This window comes from Octopus sinensis, unplaced genomic scaffold (genome assembly GCF_006345805.1).
Source record: "Octopus sinensis unplaced genomic scaffold, ASM634580v1 Contig07101, whole genome shotgun sequence".
NCBI classification, from domain to species: Eukaryota; Metazoa; Mollusca; class Cephalopoda; order Octopoda; family Octopodidae; genus Octopus; species Octopus sinensis.
The window spans coordinates 503,713-525,596 of NW_021829832.1; the positions used below are offsets into that span (position 1 = coordinate 503,713).

At 37.6% G+C, this 21,884-nt stretch overlaps 2 protein-coding genes and 1 pseudogene across 2 annotated transcripts; all 3 read right to left on the reverse strand.

The window, feature by feature from the left end:
- Positions 1-8,978: 8,978 nt before the first annotated feature.
- Positions 8,979-10,286, reverse strand: LOC115227732. Its single transcript, XM_029798474.1, has one exon. It carries the CDS (start codon positions 10,284-10,286, stop codon positions 8,979-8,981), a length of 1,308 nt encoding a protein of 435 aa, XP_029654334.1.
- A 2,894-nt stretch (positions 10,287-13,180) lies between these two features.
- Positions 13,181-15,226, reverse strand: LOC115227733 (intermediate filament protein ifa-1-like). The gene is made up of 4 exons (XM_029798475.1): positions 14,831-15,226; positions 14,444-14,539; positions 13,864-14,081; positions 13,181-13,241 (listed from the first exon to the last, which is right to left on the reverse strand). The coding sequence occupies exons 1-4, from the start codon at positions 15,224-15,226 to the stop codon at positions 13,181-13,183; spliced, it is 771 nt and encodes a 256-aa protein (XP_029654335.1).
- Positions 15,227-21,295: 6,069 nt separating this feature from the next.
- Positions 21,296-21,840, reverse strand: LOC118761066 (annotated as a pseudogene).
- Between the last annotated feature and the right edge of the window lie 44 nt (positions 21,841-21,884).

Here is a 21,884-nt window from a genome sequence, read left to right on the forward strand (position 1 = left end):
AAATCACAAATAAGAGCATATTCACCTTCAAAACTAAAATATAATAAATTAACCTTCCAATTTGAGATTTAATTCATTCATATGGTCTGTAATGTCCACGCAAAAAGCCAATCTACAAAGCCATTCTGTGTCTGACAAAAGTGGTTCTTTTCGGTTTTTCTTTGTGAGAAACAAATCTATTTCCTTTCTTATTTGAAAAAAATCGTAAAAGAATTTTCCCGCAACTTAACCATTAAATAAGTAATTTAAGTTTATAAATTTTCTCTCGCGTTTCAACAACAAGCGGGCCAGATGCCACAAAAAGATATTTACAACAGCCGGGCCAGATTAAATCACATGGCGGGCCGGGGTTTGGAGACCCCTGATCTAGACCATTGTTTCCATTATTTGGGGATACGTTGGACTCCTCAATAATAACATTTGGTTTTTGAATGTATTTAAAGAGAATTGAATAAAACGGTTTTGATTTATTAAATTTTTCTTTTGACACTGCTTAATAAAATTGAGACATCTAATTTAAATTGGTCTTCCAGATTGTACCTGACAGCGAGAAATCATGCAATTATAGTCATATTTGTTCTTTTTATTTTAAGACCCGCAGGATTTTTGCTCTTCTGAGAGACAGCGTTTTTTTTCGAGATAGGACACAAATTGAAGTAGGATGCATTTATTTTATCTGAGATTATATTTCGTTAGTTTTGCGAATTCGGCCTTCTCGGCCGACGAACCGGGTCGACAAGCCGTTTTTTTATATGTACAATAAATCCTGACTGATATCCAAGCATTGATGGAACTTTGTCAGTGCAAATTGAACCGAATTTATTCCAGTCAATAGAATTAATTTCCATAAATTTGGCAACAACAGCAAAAATATTCTGACCTCGTGTACTTCCATCAAGTTCGATACAAAAAAGAAAATCACCAAAGATCTTGTTTACCTCGACAAACGTAAAAAAGAAACCAACTGACAAATCGAAGTTATATCGTTCGATTCATCGAACTGGATGCTTATCGTGAAAGAACTGCTGTTAATATGATGAGCAATCTTAGACAAGATATCACCAGATATATCTTGAATTCTTCGAAAAATTGTATCATTTGACAAAGGTACTTCTTTGAATCTGGATACAGAATCGGAGCCAAGCAAAATTTCGGCCATTGAAATAATAGAAGGTTTTATTAAAAGTTCGTCAGAAGGATGAGATGCCTTATTTTTGCAATTATATAAACTACCTTTAATTTAAAAAAGAAAAACCTCGTATGATGTGCGAACAGTAGGTTTGGTTTGAAAAAAGAGGGAAAAGAGGTTATTTTTGGCGTGGAATGATAACTTTTTTGCTTAGTGGAGAACACCTCAAAGCTAAGTTTTGAATATGGATGAACAGACTCAAGATGCCTTTTTAACTTTGCTGGTTTAAGAGAAGTATTGTTAAGAATGCATGCATTGAACCTAATCATAATTGTTATTGGAAGATTGATATTATGTGAATCCATATTGATTCACACCGGAATCGTTTCTTATCCGACATTAAAACACGTAATTAAAGAGTACAGAAAATTTATTTTTTTATATTTAGAGCATCTTTATGAAAAAGAAGCAAAGACTACATTAAAAAAAATATTGCAAACATAAAATTCTGTGGACCCCGTTGAGAAACGCTGAGTTTGAGCGTGCTATCGCAGGGGATATCCGCTAAAAAGCCATATCGATTCGCGAGTGTCGCCTGTAAATTTAGACATCCGAGACCCGATCATTTGAACGAAGCTGATTGCCTTTTCTCTCAAGGAACCGGACGTCTCAACTGCGAATGGAAGGAATTGGTACTTCTCCACAAGTGAAGAGTACTTCCGCATCTTTTTGCAATCAGCAGTTGTGGCGATTGATCCAGGGACGGATGCGGACATCTAAGTAACCTTTTAGGTTGCAAAATTTGAAATATTTATTAAATTTTTTTTTTTTTTTTTTTTTTTTTTTTTTTGAATAAAAACTATTTAGTTCTTGTTAGGGTCAAACTACTAAGTAAAGTCAACAAACTAATAAATTCTCCCAGCGAGACGGAGGGAACAGCTGTTGCCACGCATGACAGCCAGCAGGATCCTCTGAATGAGGAAAGTAAATTCCCTAGGGTCCTTGGACCGCGAAGAACAAAGATGTCCCAATTTCTTTAGGGAAGTGAGGGTCCCGGAGCCAAAGACGCCGGAAGTCTCGACAACGATTGGCCAAAACCAAAAGTCATCCATCAAAGACGATATTTCCGGCACTTCGAAAGCTCAGCCTTATTAGCACGAGACCCAGCAAGAGAGGCCGATTCGTTGATGAAAGACTTTGAGAAGGTATCCACAAATTATTAAATTATTTTGATAATTAAATTATTAAAATCCTCACGGTAGGTATAACTAATATCATGATTCATGAATTAATTAAAAAAATTTTTTTTAATTTTCAATGAGGTGTATAAAACACTTTCAAAGCTACATAAGTTTATAGTAATATCAGAAGACAGTTCATTTTTATTTCCTAGTAACAGAGTTCCTTTTCAAAATTGCAGGAAATTTATTTTTTGTGGTTTTTTATTGATTGAATCGGACACATATTTTTTATTTTTTTAAGTATTTATTTTTTTTGAGTGACAAAATAATTAATTTAAAGACTAAAGAAAACTGGTCAAAATAAAGCCTTATTATAAATTAACGTCTTTAGTTATTAATAACTAACTAATCATTATAATTATCCTCCTTTTTGGACCGTTGCACTGGATCTGCGTATTCTCCTCCACTAACACTTCATATGAGACACATCTTCCGGCAAATCTGGTGGATCAAGAAAACTGGTCAATCTATAATTTACTAAAAACCCTGAAAACATTTTATTTAACAAAATTAAAAATCAGGTTTACATTTTTATTTATAGTTACCACTTCGCCAAAATCCGTCACTGTACCACATCTGATATTTAGGGAAATAATCATACGTCCAAGCACCTTCACAATTTTCAAAAATGTTATTATTGTAAACAAGGTTCAAATTTTGGCGAAATATGGCATTATTCTGACTCGAACCATAAAAATTGTCAAAATGATAGGGTTCGATGTATTTTTGATACTGGTTTGGATAATCAAAGTAGTAGTCGTTTTGATAGTAATCCGACTCAATGTGATTCATTGAATGTGAGCTCTGCAAATGTTTGCCTGTCTTTCATATTTCAAATAAATATTTCTTTCTGGAGTGCAGGCATCCAAACTTTCTAAAGCGGGCGTTGTGAGAGTTTTCAAATTTTTTTTCTTAGGGACTGAGGTTGATTTGTTAGTTTTGATATTCTTAATTTTGCTTTTTTTATTTTTGATCCAAATCTAGAAATATTTTCATTACAAAACCCGTATTTTCTGTATCGGCAATTCAAGATCTGCAGCTGCTTGCTCACAGTCATTGAGGAATTCATGTTTTCAAAAAAAAATTCCAAATAATTTTTCTGCTCAGGAGTAAATGTATGTCGACGATTTTTTGTAGAAGAAAAATGACCTATAATATAAAAACCAATGCAAGTTTTTGACAATAAAATTTTTTTACATTTATCTATTTCTGTCAGTTTTTGAGTTTTTGTTGAATCAAAAAAATTATTTCTGCCATTTTGAAAAAAATCGTATTCCACATTGTCATTGTGGTTTATTCTGATTGAACTAACAAAAATGCGGATTAAAAAATGACTAATTTTATCATTTGACCTTCAATAAAAATATAGGGATCACCTGATTAATTAGTTCTATGTTTTTGGACGGTGATAGTTATAATAATAATATAGAAATAGATGCTTATAGAAGAATTAACTATTCTTTGATTAGAAAAAAAGACTAGAGCTTAGATATTTTAGCACTGATTCTTAATTAAACAGTCTGTTTTAAATTTAATATAATTTAATTATTAACCCTTTATTAGAGTCATTTTTCTTTGTAGAATTGCTTATGTTCATTGATAGCCACAAATGTTCAAACCACTTCATGGCGAAAAATATCTATTTAACGACAAGTTTTAAGAAAACCAAGGTCATCAAAATCTTGCGACGGAACTATCAACAAAACATGTCAAAATACATAAACAGATGTGTCTCATTCTGGATCACTTTTGTCCAACAAGGAAACTTCCTGATCTCTTTTTTTGCTTAAAAACTTTACTGGAAATTGATCCTCTTGGGATTGGATCTTGTATACCAAAATATTTGCATTTGTATTAAGGAGGTATAATTGTGTACCATTATAAGAATCCTGTAAAGGTTTACATGTCTTGTTAGATATCGTGTAGATAAAGGAAAAGAATATTAGCTCATAAAAAACAGCCATTGAAATTAAATATAAAAATTGTTGGGGTCATACTTGGGGAAAATGGGTATCTTAGAATTTTTAGGAACAAGTATGGCCAGTTTCCTAATGGAATAGACGTTGAATATTCGCTTCTTTATTAATTAACTAAAAACGAGACATTTCTGGTTATGATTTCAAATCGGAAATTTAATGATTTAAATAAATTTGATTAATTTTGTAAAATTTTCCCAGTAGATACATATCAGATAACATGTCTCAAATAAAAACAGTTGAACGTATTATCCTGGGATTCTGAGGTTATCTTAATTTTAAGTCGTGCACTCGTAGCTGCTATCGACTAGTAGAGACTCCTTTTTACCAGAGAGCCACCCAAAGTGTCAGGTTTGTTCACATAAGATATTGACAATTTGTTTGCTTAAAAAACTTGTAAAATTGGAATTCTGTTTTATTATTTGCTAATGAAATAATGACTTTTACAAGTTTAAACTTCAAAGTTCATAATTAAACACTTTGGAAGTTGGTTAGTCGAAATATCTCAAATTATTATGACATTTAATGTCACAGTCCGATAAAGAAACACGCCGTTAATGAAACGCCAATATCAAATTGACAAAAAATCATATCGAAAAAAAGATAAATTAATACAAATCGTCATTGGAAATGATTAATTAGTTATAAATTTTAATAACTGGTTCTGACTGTCATTTGAAATGGTTGTTAACTACTCAGTTTGAGAGCACTCACTTTGATTGGTCTAGAGATAGGAATGTTGTGGCAGTGGTTGGCAAAGATTCCTCTATCTACATCTTGGACGGAAAGGCGACAAAGAAGGTGTCGATGAGACTAGGCATGAAAAGAATTCGGTGACAGGTAATCTGACAGGTGTCAACATCTGTCATGATAAATTGTAAATTTTTTTTTTTTTTTTTTTTTTTTTTTTTGATAAAGACAGTTTATAAGGTAAAGAAATCACTAATTAAGAGGCGGAACCGCAGCCGAGAGGAGGATCGAGGAACAGTTCCCCCTTAGAACTGCGAGAGAGATGCGCTCAAAAAGCCACATCAGTTCACGGGGGTCGTTCCTCGCCCTTCCCAATGACCTTCCGATCTTCGAGAGGAAACGGAGAGTAGACGGGCCAAGTACACCGGAAGTTTCCACTGACACCGGTTCGAAGATGAAACGGTCCATCAGGGAGGCGTACTTAGATGCCTTCTTCGTCTCCGCCCTCTTGGCTGCTGAGCCAGCCTCGACCGCCGACAAGGAAAGACATGATGATGCGTAAGTATCAGAGCATGTCGCATCCCAGACGATTGCTTTCCCGTTCTTGTAGGGAAAGAGTGTGAGACCCCGTCAGGTCTCTTACCATCCTCCCTTAGAAGGCCAGGAGGCTCCAGCTGACAGGGAAATCCGGCTGCTTCAAGTGCATGTTTTACTACGGAATTTAATTCAGAATGCCTGGGAATCCGGCCAGGGCTTTTGCGACAGGAAAGTGGATGGAGACCTTCCGATCTACGACAGAACCACAGCGGCAAGTGTGTGGAAAGCAGATGTCCAGACCAAGTCTAAGAGAAATGCCAATCTGCACACTTTTTGGGTCCAGCAGGGTTCCCGTATTTCCGGAAGGGTATGCGTTGAGCCAAGCGCCACTCCATTCGGAGGATGCGGCCAAAAGACAAGCGCGCCGGTGTTGATCACAGGAGGATAATAGCGAATTGTATAACTGAAGAAAAATTGTAACCGGGGGAAAGCAAGGAAATTTTTGATCAGGAAGAAGGCAGCATGTGCGTCGACTGTTTTAAGTGTGGCTATAGATTCTTGTATTTTTGTGAGCTTAAGCTCCAGGAAGGAAGGGATAGCCGAGGAAAAGATGGGGGAGCCAAGGACAATAAGATCAGAGGATGTAACAGCCTTGATATTAGGGAGAAGCGAATTAAATAATGGATAGATAGATGTGTTAAAATAATTGGGATCATAAGAGATGTTAAAAATCTCAGATTTCGAAGGGTTTATAGACAGGCCAAGGGAAAAAAGTGCGGGGATTATATTGTTCAGATTCGAGGATTGAGCATGCGGGGCCCCCGATGGTGGCATCGTCCAGATACCAGACGTTGAACTCGGACTGGCATGCTTTAACGGCACTGTCAATAGCAAGAGAGAACAGGAGAGGGCCAAGAGGGTCCCCCTGTTGGACTCCGTTTTCAGAAGAGAGGGCTGAAGAACCACAATCAAGGAACTGGGGGAACCGTAGGACAGATCAACAACGGTAAATTGATGGACACCGAGACAAGCAAGCATCTAATAAGAATCACGTCGGACGCTGTGTTGAAAGCGTTAGAAATATCCAGTTTGACAAGGACTCTGTTCGGTGTTGTGCTGTAGAGAGATACCGCCTGGCGGCGTGGACAGCCGCCTCACAACCGGAAGGGACTCCGACTCCGACTTGAGTGGGGGACGAAGTTTTTGCTCAGGTCGGGGGAAACAGACCAGCAGGCAATCTTGGACGCCAACCGACGAAAGACATTGCCAACCGCGATTGGGCGGACTCCACCATCCTTTTTCGAAAAGGGAAGAAGATTGGCCGAGAACAAGAGATTGCGAGCGAAAGGGGGGGATGTCAGCAGCAAGCATTTGGTTTATAAGAGAATTTACGACATTGACAAGCCGCCTGCCCGATTCACCGATTTGGCTCGAGATTAGGTGCGAGATGACTGGGACGGAGACCGTCCAATCCTCCGCTACTGCTTGGCGAAAATGAGTTTATGGCCTGGCACACAGCTTCGAAGCTAAGAGCCGGGCCAAGTGGAATTGTAAATAATCAATACGTAAGTTTTGGAATAATTTGTGAATTTTTATACAATTTTATTGACTTTCACTAATCTTAGGAAGACAAAGTGCAGTATAAAGGATATGCTACTCTGCAACATGGCTGAGGCCAAGAAGATCCTTGGCGATGAGCCGTCATGATGCTCAACATTATATCAATGAACACAAGCTCCTTGTTTGGTAAAGATTCTGGTGGTCAACGAAACGAAGGTAAAGGCGGATGCGTACGTAATTGATGGCTACAACTGCTTTCACATACCCTGGAAACCGGGGTCAATATGTGGCACGGGAACTAGCTTCTTCTACAAGTCGTACCTCCCTCTGCAAAGTTCAGGTTTATGTTCTTGTAACCTATGTGAATTTCTTCAAGTGAGATTCGCATAGGTAACTTTACATTTTAACTTAGGGCGATGTATTCGAAGAACTTTACAGCGTGTTCCTGGCACGTACGGGGAGTTCTTTGGAAAGCATCCGAAGGCGATGGTTGTTGAAGACCTAATTGGCAACCAGCTAGAGCTTGGTTTCAGGGTAACCAATGCGCATGGTTTGGCTCTGAAGACGCTGGTTGAAGACCTCGGGCTGGAAATCCGGACTTCAAGTGAGCCAAACCACATCGATTCGCGAGGCGGACGAGACTGGCTCGGGCTTGCTCTGGTCACCCCTTGAATGCTAAATTGAGCTAGTAAAACAATTTTATTCCCCGATATTGGGAGCGACCATCTGCCTCTGTTGTACGAACTCCGGGAGCCAGTTCCTCAAAGGATTCAGTGATACTTTGACCTCCGGTCGGGTTCGTGGGCCAACCTGGAGAGGTTCATTACCAATAGGTTGCCCTCACTTCTGGTAGGGAATACCTGTGGCAACATACGTGAGTTGGAGGCGCAAGATAATGGGATCAATTCGTGGCTGGATTAGCCGGCTTCAGAGGGAGATCAGATCAGGAGAGAAATCCGTGAATTCAAAAGTTCACAGTGGGAACGATACAGATGAAATTTCCAAAGCAAAGATCCTGGCAGCGATCTTGTGAAGTAAGAACACCGTGCCCGGTCTATCCCTATGCCCATCTTCAAGAAGGCCCCGCCGTGGTTGATCACCGCGTTACAGGTCTTGTTTAGCGGGAGCTCGCGACTTGGGAAAAGGTAGCCCCTGAATCTGCCCAACCGTGCACTGAACGTGGGGCCTAAGAGGATGAGGTTGATGCAAAAAAACACTACAAATAACGAAAACGGAATAACTATTAGTTAGTTAATGCACGTTCGCGTTGCCAGTAAACAAAGTTTATGGTTTCGCTTGTGCCATGTTTTTAACTATTCTTGCCGTTAGTTCCTTCCATCCCTTCCTTCGTCTTGCCCTCTTTCTGATTTCGTCCAGATTGTTTGCATCCATCAATCGGCCTCCGATCATAGCATATTCCTTCGTGAGTATTCCCGGGAGACAGTCTCTTGGGCGTCCTCTATATTTAGAGTATTCAGTATGGTCGAAAAATTCTTCCATGACCATATTGCAGGGTGTTTCTTTTTTCATTCGTAAAATATGTCCAAACAAGCGCCAGCGGGTTTCAAGTAAATTTAGACTTATAGGCACACAGTTAGCTAACCTGTATAATTTATAATTTGATATTTTCTTCGGCCACGAATAGCCGAGGAGTTTTCTCAGTTGACCCCTGTGGAAAGTGTCAAGTTTCTCCATGTTTTTCTTTGATGTTACCCAAGTACCTGCGTTGTACATGAGGACAGGTCGGACAAATGCATCATATAATCGTAGGCGCAAAGTTAATTATATTTTCTGATGATTTTTAGATTATATTTATATTTTTTTGGTAGTTTTTTCGATGGTGGGTTATCCAACCCGGTGGGCTATAAAACCGGTGACAAATAATATAGGCGATAGTGTGTCCCCTTGTGGGGTTCCAACATTTGCAGGAAATAGTCTAGATTCTTTAGGGCCAATTCTGACAAAAAGTTGAGTTTCCGATAATAGCATATGTATCATGCGTAGACTGTCTTCATCTATAATGTTCTTTAACACGATAAGTAGTTTGCTCCTGTTGATACTATCAAAAGCTTTGCTCATGTCGATTCCCAGGACATGAAAGGATCGTTTATACTTCTGACATATTGCATTGATCCAGCGATGGGTCCAAACAATATCGACCGTGGATTTTCCAGGTCTGAAGCCACTCTGACTGCAAGAGAGATAACGATCGACTGATCTTGATATTCGGCTTCGAACAATAGTCGATAGAGTTTTCCTTAGAGAGGTGACTAATACAACCGGTCTCAGGCTTCCACAGGGTCCCCGTCGTTTGCCTGGTTTCTGGACGGGTATTATTATTCCTGTCCCGATTGGAAGTGGGCAGTGTTGGGCAAACGCCTTGTTCAGTATATGTGCGAAAAAGCTCGCTAGACTGTTGGGAGCGTATTTGAGTAGTTCCCCTGGGACTCCATCATATCCTGCAGGTCTGTTATTGTTCATACGGTGAAATGCTTCCAGGACCTCCGAGGGTGTTATTTCGTTCAATAAGCCTCGCGGATGACCAATGAATGTGGGTGTATAAGTGTCATCTGTTTGGAATTGTCTCTTGAAGTGGTCTGCGATTCGTGATGCTTTATCTTCATCGTCCAATATCATGTGTTCTGACTCATCCCATACCGATATTTTGGTATTTCGTGAGCCTCGATTAAGTAATCGGGTGGCCATGAATATCTGGTTCCCAGGTGGGAGTCTTTCAATTTCAGTAACTTTATCATCTAAGTATTTCATCCATAGTAGGCGTCCCCTGTCTCTAATTTCATGAAGGAGCCTGTTCCGTTTATTCTTTAGCTCTTTTTTGGTTTCCATACCACAGTTTTCGATTCTCAGGCGGATGTCTCTTTGTTGTTCTGACATCTCTCTCAGTTTTGAGTCATGGTATGTGTAATTGTTTGAGCGGTTACTCTTGTATCCGACACTATCCTCCGCGGCTTGTTTAATTTTCTCAAATACTTCTTTTAGGAGAACGTCTGGTCTCTTTTCTGTATTTAGTTGTGTTATAAATTGTTCGATATTATCTTGATATTTCCTCCGTTTCGTGGTATTGTTAATCAATTCCTCCGTAGCGAGCCTTCTTTGTTTTGTATTGGCTGTATAGAAGCGCCCGGATGGCATGTCAATCTTCCCGTTTGAAAAGGGGAAATGCCTTATCTGGGACGCCACCTGTTCCGACACTTTCTCCGCCAAGAACCTAATTGCCTCCGCTGCGGAACCGGGCTCAGTTGCAAAGCAGGCGGAACTAACAAAACAGAAGAAGTACCGGGTCCTGGCAATGAATCACCTATTCACTGCAGTCGCGGTGGAAACCTCTGGAGTCATCGGTCCGCAGACGCTATCGTTTCTCCGCCGCCTTGGATCTAAGCTCGTGGTTGCCACGAAAGATCCCAACGAGTCGATCAGACTCTTTCAAAGGATCTCATTGGCCATCATGCGCGGGAATTGCCAGTCGATTCGCTGCGCATTTTAACTCTTTTCGTTTATTAACAATAAGTTTGTCAGGCTAAAAAAATAAAAAATAAAAGCAATAAATTGTCTCACTAATCACGTTGTTCTGATGCCTAACAAAGTTATCATAAAAATACTGACGAGTACAACATAAAAAAATCCATCCTCGAAGGACAAGAACTGAATATATCAGCAGTCGCATAAAAATTAAACGACATTTTCATGGATCATGGTCCTTGCAAATATTTACAGTCTGATAACGGGACAGAATCCAAAAATCTTCACATTTCTAATTTATGTAAAGAATTCAAAATTACTCAAATTCATGGAAGGCCGAACAATCCTCAGAGTCATTGGATAGTAGAACGATTTAATCAGACAATCACAAGGAGTTTATCCAAATTGATGGCCTCGGATGATAAAAAAGAGTGGATAAAACACATTCAAACGGCTGTGTATTTTTACAATCAGAGAGCTTGTAAATCTTATTCATCCACTTGTAAATTGCAATTTTTTAATTTTCTAGCCGTTAGTCCATTTCAAAAATATAGATTATTTTTATTTTGGACAATCATTGACATTGAAGAATGGCTCGATCACTATCAGAATAACATTGACGTGCCTTTCTCTAAAATGGTGCTCACTTGTGTACTCAATGTAGGCACTCGTCTTTTCTCCATTGCTTCCATGCATTGTCAGATTGTCGATTGAAGTCCTTCTCTTCTGTACGTCTGCGAAAACGCTGATCCAGTAATAAGCTGTATAAAAGTTTTGATTAGTTACTCGTTTTAAAAACATTTTATTTAATGATCAAATAGCAGTAATCTAGAAATGTCCCAAATGTGCATCAAGACAACGCAAACGGGAACTACTTTTAATCAAATTTAATTAGTTGTTGGCATGGTTGTTGGGTAATAATTTAGTATAATGAATTTTAAGTAAGACCTCCAACTCCATTAAAGGGATACTGGTCAACCACACTTTCAAAAATGTCCTACCTGTAGTCAAAAATTGGTCTAAACTGTGAACTGCTCAAAATTACACATTATTAATAAATATTAGTTTATGTTTTTAAATCGAATCTAATGAGACAATAAGTAGTCGAATACTTATTAAAATGACTAAAAAATATTAACAGTAAGAAAAACAAGTTACTTTCAAAAAATTACTGTGAGCCTCCAATAAAGGCAGTCATTGTGAGGTAAATTATCGGAGGGAGAATAAATAGCCACTTTAAGTAGAAAACCAAAGAATACATATTTTTGAATAAAGCTCCTATTATCTGGCGGGTTTTTCAAATTCTCCTCTTCAACAAGTTTTTGTTTGTGAAGAAATAATGCAACCTGCGGTCTAAACAATCATAAATTGGTAGTACTTGGCTCCTTCAGTGTAGGAGTGGACAGATACCGCGGAAGGCTCACAAGAAAAAAATGCATTGACACCAATAACTCCAGTTGTGGACATAAACACTCTGAATTCAATCCCTTGAGTACATCCATGAATATTTTTGATGAGATAAGAAGACATATTTCCTTGAGGAGACGAGTAATCCAAACAAATTTGGGCATCGGTTTGTTCCAATAGCTAATTATTATCTTGTTTAAATACTCTCGTGTCTATCTGAGCTCCACCTTCATCCAGAAATATTTTTCCTAGTTTGACAGAGGTCTTTTCGTGACAAAGTCGATGGCTCACTTGTAAAGTAGAAGGACTGCTTAGTGTGCTTATCTAATCAAGCATTTTTGCCTTATTATAAAATGTACCAATAAGTTTAACAAGAGTGATAACCACATGACAGATTATTTTTAGTTTATTTATTAACTCGAATTCATCCATAATTAATTTTAAAAATTAATTTTCAGTGTGATTTTGCAAAAAATAACTAAGAGTTCGTAAGATAGTCGAAAAACGAGCTGGCTTTTTCAGCGGATATCGTTCGCGATATTACGTGGAAATTGCCTGTCCATCCACTCGGCGACTCATTCAATTTAGTTAACTTCTCTATTTTCTTTGGACCAAATTTTTTTATTGAGAAAAAAAAAGAGTTCGTAATATGACTTAACTTGAGAAGGTCTCTAACCAATTCGGAGACGATGCTCATAAGACTTTTCTCTCGTAATTTAAAATGGTAATATTTAATTAAACAGAAAACCCAACAATTCGGGGTAAATAATTTGATTTTATTTGAACATATCTTGAGAATAGTTTTTGGTGTTTTAGCTAAAATGTCAAGTAATTGTATTATATTTTCCAATTGTTTTCAATTTAAAGAAAAATTAAAACAATCGTGTGAATTTTCATACTAAATTTGTTAACAATGTCACAATATAGTTTAAAAATGAAAGTGAGAACTTCAAATTAATTAGAAAGTGAGATAAATTGAGTAAAGAGCATAGTTTTGTTTTTCCAATTTTTTAACAACATTTAAATTATGAAATGTTTATTATTTATTTAGTGATTTTGTCAGGTTAAAAAATATTTTAACCTATTATTGGCACTAGCCCGATGTCATCAGTCGTGACAAAGAATTTGCAACACAACACGTTAGTTTTTAGACCGTTTTCTCAACTTCTGACAATTCCAAGACGACATTTTAAACTAATGGGAACACTCGGTAAGATTTGCCTAAAAATAGTTTTAGATAATATTGTTAAGAATTATGCTTTCCTCATTTAATCCCACCTTATTTTATTATTAAAATCAACAAATATCCAGTTAGTATGTTTTGTTTAAACGACGCTGTGAACGTAAGTCGTTATTTCCTATAGATTGTTAACATAGAAACTAACATTTCCAGATTTTTCATATAGTTTGGTGATTACGTAATTAGTGGCATCTCTGCGGACGTAATCTTCGAAATAAACTTCTCCCTGATCATTCGTAGATAATGATATTTTCAATGTGGAATTGGCCTTAATTATCCACGAATCAAATGAATATTGATAGAAATATTCGTCGTCAAAATTTTCTTCATATTTCCAATTAAATAAATCAACGTCCTTTAATCACTAAAATATTTTTTACAGTATCTCCTTTGTTTTCCAGCTCGATAAACCCAAAAGCAGAACATTTTGATATTGTAACCATTTTGTGATCTGAAAATTTATTTCTTAGTGCTTCTTTATTATCTTAAATAGTAATTTTATAATTTCAAGAACCTATCGTGCTATTAGGCGAAGTGTAATTTATATAAAAACTTTGATTCTTTATATTTGTTTGATAACTAGAACTTATTACTACTCCTTACTCTGTTTCATCCCCAAGCAATTTTCGATAAACATCGATTTCGGATTTGATAGAAATGTTATTATCATTTATCAATTCCATTTGAGCAAGAATGTCTTCAAATAAATTCCTAAGTTGCTGTATTTCTTCATTTTTATTGGCAATCATTTCTTTTGAGCTTTCATTACAATCTTGAATTTCATTTTTAATGGAATGAATTTGATATTTGAGGATATTATTCTAAAAAATCAAATTAAAAAATACAAGTTCATTTGCCTCATTTAATTCTAACTTTAAATCTAAGTCGGAATCCGCGTTTTTGTATATTCGTCAAAAAATTGAAATGTTTGAATTTGGGGCAAAGACCTGAGTTCAAATGATTGAATCTTTAAATACAAATTATCTGTAAATTCAACTTTATCGTTGTAAGAATTTTCTAGATCTTGAGTAATTTCTCTTAACTTGTCATCAAAGCAATTTTGAATTTCTTTAATGGCAAGAGAGTATTCGTTTGCCCACCAGTCTCTTTTTCCGAAGTTTTTATTTCCAAGCTTTTCTAAATAATCTTGAATTTTCTAAATGGTAAAACATTTAAAACTTACCATATTCTGAACGGCAATCATATACTCTAGCTGTTCACGAAGATCGTTCACATGGTTCTGAAGATTAAATCGTGTATTTCGTTCTTCATTTAATTGCTTTTGCAAATTAAAGGAAAGTTTTACAGTTTTTACTGAAGAAAATATATCTCTTAGCTTTGCTATTTTTATTTTGTCTATTTTATTTGTATCATCAATAAATTCGAGTTTGTTTTTTAAAACTGCAATTTCATTTTCAAATAAAGAAATTTTTTCGTTTTGATATGAAATTTTATTTTGATTTTCTTCGATACTTTTTTCGAGATTTTCCAACCTAGTTTAAAAAAAGTTAGATTTATTAAAATCATTAAATTGTTATAAATTGACCTACTTGGCAATCAAGTTGGATACCACAAATGGATCTATATCCTCAATAAATTTTTGCTTTTCGGATAAATCCAACATTTTTTGGATTTGTTCAATCTCACATTCATACATATTTCGAACGTTTGATGCCTCAATATTTAAATATTTTTTGAATATTTCTAATTCATCTATTAACTCGTGATATTCGGCTTCATTGTATCTGGTTGTTTCGATAAGGGCAGCTAATTTGGTGTTTAAATCTTTGAATTGAGTTTTTTCATCAAGTTTGTCTTCTATTTTTTGCCAAGCGTTAATGTGTTCTAGTTCTGACGAAAATTTTGATTTCTGTGATTTCTTTTGATTGGGCTGAATGTGACCCGTGAACACGTTGGTTCGAAATCGATTATTTCGGGACGATACACGAGGAATATACTGATCCATGATTTTTAACGTTTTTTCTGGATAATGTTTTTATTCAATCTCACGAACGCTAGTATTAATTTTGAGAATTTCATTTTAGAAATTAACTTGAAATTTTCAACATACCATATTTTTTGAAAAGTTTTCCAGTCTTTGTCAAATCTTTTACTTAAATTTACAGTTCCAAGTACCAAAACGTTTTCAAGTTATGATAATTCTTTAAAGATTTATCATTTTTATATACTTTCAAAATTTTAATTTTTATTGAGGTCAGTCAAGTAATTCAAAAAATTTCAACTATTTTATCCCAATATATCATTTTGTTACTGTAGAATCTGCATGATGGTAGAGGATTATATAAAGAAACAATTTCAAATAATTTAATAGTGACTGCGCCGTCAATTAAATCCCATGTTAGTTAAACGGTCTTTGGATCATTTTTAATTATGAATAAAGTAATGATAATTTATTAATAAAAAGAGACTAATTAACTAAGTAATTTTTTAACTAAGTCCAGAGCCTTCGAAGTGAACAGAGGATGGCACTCCACGCACCTCCTCCCCTTCTTCCTCCTCTTCTCTGGCACTGTAGACCCTCGAGAAGGTGCAGTCCAGCGCCTCTCGCTGACTAAACGTCAGAAAAAGGCTGATTGCATATGTAATATATTGCATAATATCCAATAGGAGTCGGTCCCTACGTGTGGAGAGATCTACATGTTAAATGCCTCTATTGAACTCGTCCTTAAAAAAGTTTTTATCCTGCAAATATGAGAACAACCCTTCAGATCTGGGAGAGTTATTTCAATATTTTAGCCACGTTGATGACGACGATACGTCAATGTGCGGGTTGTCCAGGCTGCTAAAGAGGACTTTTATGTTGATCTTTTTAATTAGGGGTTCCCTCTGAAGTTTGATCAACTCCTTCACATTAACTTGGGTAGCACCCAGACCATACTTAGCCGACACGTAGCCTTTTATGGTCCCTAGATGTGTACCACGGGTTTTTTCAGCAGCAAGGATGGCAGCCTTGTTGATAACTGCGGCACAGTGAATTCGCTCACTTAAGTGTACGATGTTACTCAGTCTACGTCCTAACTGCCCGCGAGATAAGTATAATCTCTCCTTATTGCTTGCCAACACGTGGACGTGATTCTCTCGGAGTACTCTTCGGACAATAAGGTCCATTTCATCGTACTCACTCGGCTCGAATTCGATCAGGCCAACTTAGTAGTTTAGCAATAAGATAGCGTACTCGTTCAAGGCATGAAATAAGTTCCCTGCATTAAGGCGAGTTTTGCATAACATTGCTGTCCTACTACGCACACCCTCCACTACATACTTCCTTGTTTCGAGTGTGATTAATGAGGCTGGGCTCTAAACCACGCCAAGATACTCATACCCTTGGTGCTAAATAAGCTTTAAATGAGAAAGCAAAATGATTTTTATATTAGAGACTTTCCAGGAAATTGGAAAGGTGATTAGATTTGTTAGAATCATATTAATTTATATTAAATGGGCGCCTCTTGTGGTTCAATAAGTATTGAATTGATAGCAGCATGCCTTGGCTGCGTAAGAACGTAGACAATAGCATTAGCAATGTCCTCAGGAGCCAATATCTTGTGTTTACTGCTCATATCACATTCACGCTTAGCCTCAAATAGTTAATTAGACAGATACTTCAATATCTGTTGAATGATGCAAAAGTTCAGAATGAACGTCTCCTGGAAGTATAGTGGTCACTTTTATTCCATATCCGGCCACTTCTTGTCTTAAAGCCTCACTAAATCCCTCGACGAAATATTTAGTGCCCGAGTACACAGCCAATCCAGCAAAAGCCTTTTTTCCTGCATCCGAAGATATATTGATAATGTGACCAAAACGATTGGAGAGCATAAAAGGAAGTACTGCTCCCACTCCATTAACAACACCCTGAGTGTAAATTAGTTTGAATAACTTTGCAATTCACATCAATTTGTCTTTCCCACTCGTCCTCCTTCATATTCCGCATGTAAGTGTAGTACATGACTCCCGCACAGTTCACAATCACATCAACCTTGGAAAACACAAACAATGCACGTGAAACTACTTGTTTGACCTGGAAAATGATTGTCCGACTGAAAACCTGTTCACGATTCGATACGTCTGCTTTGACATAAATAGTCATTCCTCCCTTCGACTCGATCAAATGGACTAATTCCTTCAATCTGTGTTCTCTTCTTCCAACCAAAACAACTTTAGCACCATCGGCAGCTAATCGCAATGCAATAGTCCTCCCGATTCCACTCGAGGCTCCCGTCACAATTGCTACCAGTCCATTTAGAACGAGATCCGCCAATCGAAGTTCAGCAATTAGAAAATATGATACCTGAGGGTGGCGGGAGTTGTTTATTCATGACCAATTGAGTAATGTACAAATCAAATAAAGTCTGATCAATCACTGGATACTGCTTGGGGGAGATATATTCGGCCACTCGCCTGTTTGTAAATGTACTTAAAAAATCAAAGAAGGTCGGACTTGGAGGTCAAAAAAGGATTATACCTTTGAATCCACGAGTTTAAAAGGCCTCTGACTGTCGACAGCTCATCTATGCTGTAGACAAGTTCTTTCCACTCAGAAAAAGTGACTAAGTTTAGATGATACCCAAGGAAACGTAGTCTGTCAACACCACACCTGAATATGTTCTATTCAAGGATTACTTAAAATTTAGAGTGGAGTGATTTATGATGTGAAAAGTCTGACCAATTGTGGACATATCCCCACTAATTGAAATGACTGTATCCGCAGAAAAATCGACTGGGGAACCTTCAATCTCCCAAGAAATGTCCGGCACTGCTTTAGAAATAATGCAAGCTCTTAAAATGTGGTAAGTAAAATCTTTGTCATTCCACACTCCATCATTTTTAGCAGGAAATAAATTGCCTACGATTGTAATTAAGGACAGAACCCATTCTAAAAACAGTGGCCGGAATACCCAATGATATAGCATGCAACACGAGTTGTTCTGCCACCCATTTGGTTTGTGAATAACCATCTTTGAGTGACTGTGCCATCATGGAAATGTCCGTGTCTTCACTGCAGTCGTTCATTCCATGTGGAAACACAGCATTCGAACTGGATTATTCTCTCAAATATACAAACCTGATGTACTGCAGTGGTTTTATTTTGTTTTCTGTTGTAAACATTAAAATATTCCGAGTGGCGATGACATTTGAAGTCCTTAGAGACTGTCAATGTAAAAAAACAAAGACCTGATAGTTATAGAGCATGTTGACAACTGCGGCACAGTGGATTACAAAGTCGATTTCATATGAAAAATGAAAGTAATCATCGTCGGACAATCCCATGTTTGTAAGAGTTATATCTCCTGACAAATAGACATTTCAATAAATCACCTTTCACCACATGGACTCGTTCTTGGAAGGCCTTTTTTACCCGCTCATTTGAAATGAGTTTATACTTCAAAAGAACATTTTCCAGTCTATCCCGAACGGATTGTTTCTCACTCGCACGGACCAGGCAGTACACGGACGATTGGGTCCGAGTCAGTATTGACTGCAGCAGGAAGGCCCCGAAGAATCCAGTGGCTCCCGTGAGAAGAATCCTTCCTCTATTCCATCGACTTCCATACTGACATGACCGCCAGAAGGCCCTCAACTGCATATCAAGTCTATAATGTAATAATAGATTAACTTGACGCTGCTTTGCTTGAAATTTGTCACTTCCTGGTCTAAATCAAAGTTCTCCCCTTCGGGAGGAGGTCCTGACATTTCCCCGCGAAGCCAATCAACATATGCGGAAAGGTTGTGAAGACTTTGATATTTGTAGAGAATCTCGACGTCCAATTCAACGTCAAACTTGTTCTCGATTGTGGAAACCAGCCTGACCCCTAAAAGAGAATGCCTCAATATTAATTAATAAACTGACCCTCCAATGTCAAAAAAACTGTCGTAAATATCCATATTTTTGAAATTGAGAATATTTTTCCAAATAGAATACATTGCCTTTTCTGTCGGAGTTGAGGGCTGAGCCATTCCAGCACAGGACTCATTCACGTCCAAAAAAGAGGGAAGCGCTTTCTTATCGAGTTTCCCCGAGGTGGAGTGGAGGGGTAGACTGAAGGTGAAATGAAAGGAAGAACCTTGCCATTTGCACAAAATATGACGGAATCATATAAAAAGGAAGCTTTAGCTTCAAATCTTCTCGAATTAGGGAAAGCTTGTGTTTGTATTTGAGGACTACATAGCACACGAGGAATTTGTCTTCTCCTTCATCCCCGTGAACGATGACACAACAACCATCGACATAGACCAGTTCAGTCACTGCAGTCTCGACAGCCTGCGAATATAAAAAAACAGAAAACGTGTATTTCTATAGAATATCCCCTGATCTTGACCATGGAGTCACACCGACCACATATTTCAAGACTTCGGTCGGCATATAAATATCCCCAGTCTCCACTCCTGTACAGTCTCCCGTATTTTGGGGTCTCCAAAAACTTATCGGACGTGATCTCTGGTCTGTTGAGATATCCAACTGCCAAGCCTGGACCACCGACGTATATCTAGAGTGCTCAGAGTGAGTAATACTTCTCCAGACACACCGATTGGTAGAACATTCATTTCCGAGTCCATAATGTAAACACTCACCTCTTCGTTGATTATTCCGACGGGAGCAAACTTCCTGCTCGACATATCCTGGAGGTATTTACAAGAAGAAGTACATTTTGACTACAAAAGAGAGAAAGATTGCATGTAGCAATATCGTGACATTCAGAAACACTGTACAAGTTGAGTATGATAGCCCAGGGAATGGACTCGATGGACAGATTGAGAAGACTGCTGGTTACCACTTCACCACAGAGCCATACTTGCCTGGAACGTAAATGAATTGTGGCCAACCTGAGTGTCCCTAATTTGGTCCGAATGTCAGTTGCAGTGTCCGTGAGGAGAGAGAGGAGTAAAGAAGGAGTGAAGAGCATTCGTGTTATTTTGTTGTCAAATATAAAGTTACTTATTCTTTTTGGACTGGCAATGACCATGTCTGGAATGATGTACATTGTTATCCCTGAGATTACACAACCAAGATATGCCTTGGTGATGGGTCGAAGCATTTCCCATATGAAAAACACATTGCATGCCTCTCGGTCGTCCTCCACATAGGGATAGTGCTTGTGTCTCCAAGTGTATGAAAATACTGCTGCTCGGTGAGGACACAATATTCCTATCAAAATGATGAAACGATCTACCCTTGGGTACACCCGTAGTTCCAGAACTGTAGACTATGAAGGCCGTGCTGTCGGGAAGTTGGAGAGGTGCCTCACTCATAACACTCACTTTTCGTTGGTCAAACCAATCTTTTGACAGTTCAATCAGACTCATGTGAGAATCTATACGTTCATTCACGAGACAATACTTATCTTGCAAAGAGTGGTAGAGAAAGGCTGAACTGTCAAAACAACTAATGGTTTGGAATCTTCCAATACCATTTTGAGTAATACTTCAGGATAATTTATATCAATCACAACACATGTTCCCCCTATTAAGTCACAATAGAAATAATACCTGCTTTAAGTACAGCAAGGTAGGCGACTACGTATGTGACACTTTTTGAGAGATATATTCCAACCGCAGTATTAACCGTCACTCCACTGACACGAAGATAATTGCAGAGAACGTCGCTGTAAGAATCGAGTTGCTCGAACGTCAGGGATTCATTTTCATCGACAATTGCTAATTTTAAAGGTACTCTTTGGGCTTCTTTTTTGAACAGTTGGTGAATGAGCATGACAAATAATTAACGTGAAATTTGAAAAACAGTTTTTATTTTATAATTGAATAAACGTATATAAATGAATACTAATAGTGTAATCCAATTATAAATTTCGATCGAACATTAAGTACAAGTTAGTCTATTAATCAACCACTTTTTAAAAAATGTTTAATAGAGAACAATTAGTAAGCCAATTAGAATGAAACCTATTTACTCAATATTTTAGTGAGCAGGGCCATTCGAATGTATAGCCCGTTCTCCGCCTGTCGGAAATAGGCAGCCCTATAGTCCGCATCCACAGATTTGCTAAACAACTTATTCTTACGATTCCAACCTGATTTCGTCAACTCTAGGAAGTGGGTGGAGAAGTCGCATTGTTGGTTTAGCCTTCACGAGGAGACTAGGCGTGATGATAAGACTCTAGAAAAATTAGAAAACACATACTTCATAATATTTAGAAGAGGGAATTCGTTCTTTCTGAATGCGAGTTTGATAAAGAATGTCAGTCTCCCCAATGACTTGGTCGATCGAGTCAACAACCCTCTACAGTGACATAATACAACAACCTGTTTTAGTCCTCGTCTGGATGCATATTCGTACACTTCCGAAGGTATATCCAGTCCAGGAATTGGGACGTACACAATCGAAGAATTATATTGGGTGAGTAATTTGACAAGGGAGTGCACCGTTCGACTATTCTTCAAATCTCCACATAAAGTTATCTTTAGTCAGTGCACTATGCTCACCACAAGACCATTGACTGTCCCAATCTCCTCCCTTATAGTAAAAACGTCCAAAAGTGCTTGTGTCGGGTGTTCTCCATTCCCATCTCCCGCGTTGATTACTGGCTTGGAAACCCCTGCCATCATATCCTAAGTTATCATTAACCCACTAACAACCCTAATTATTC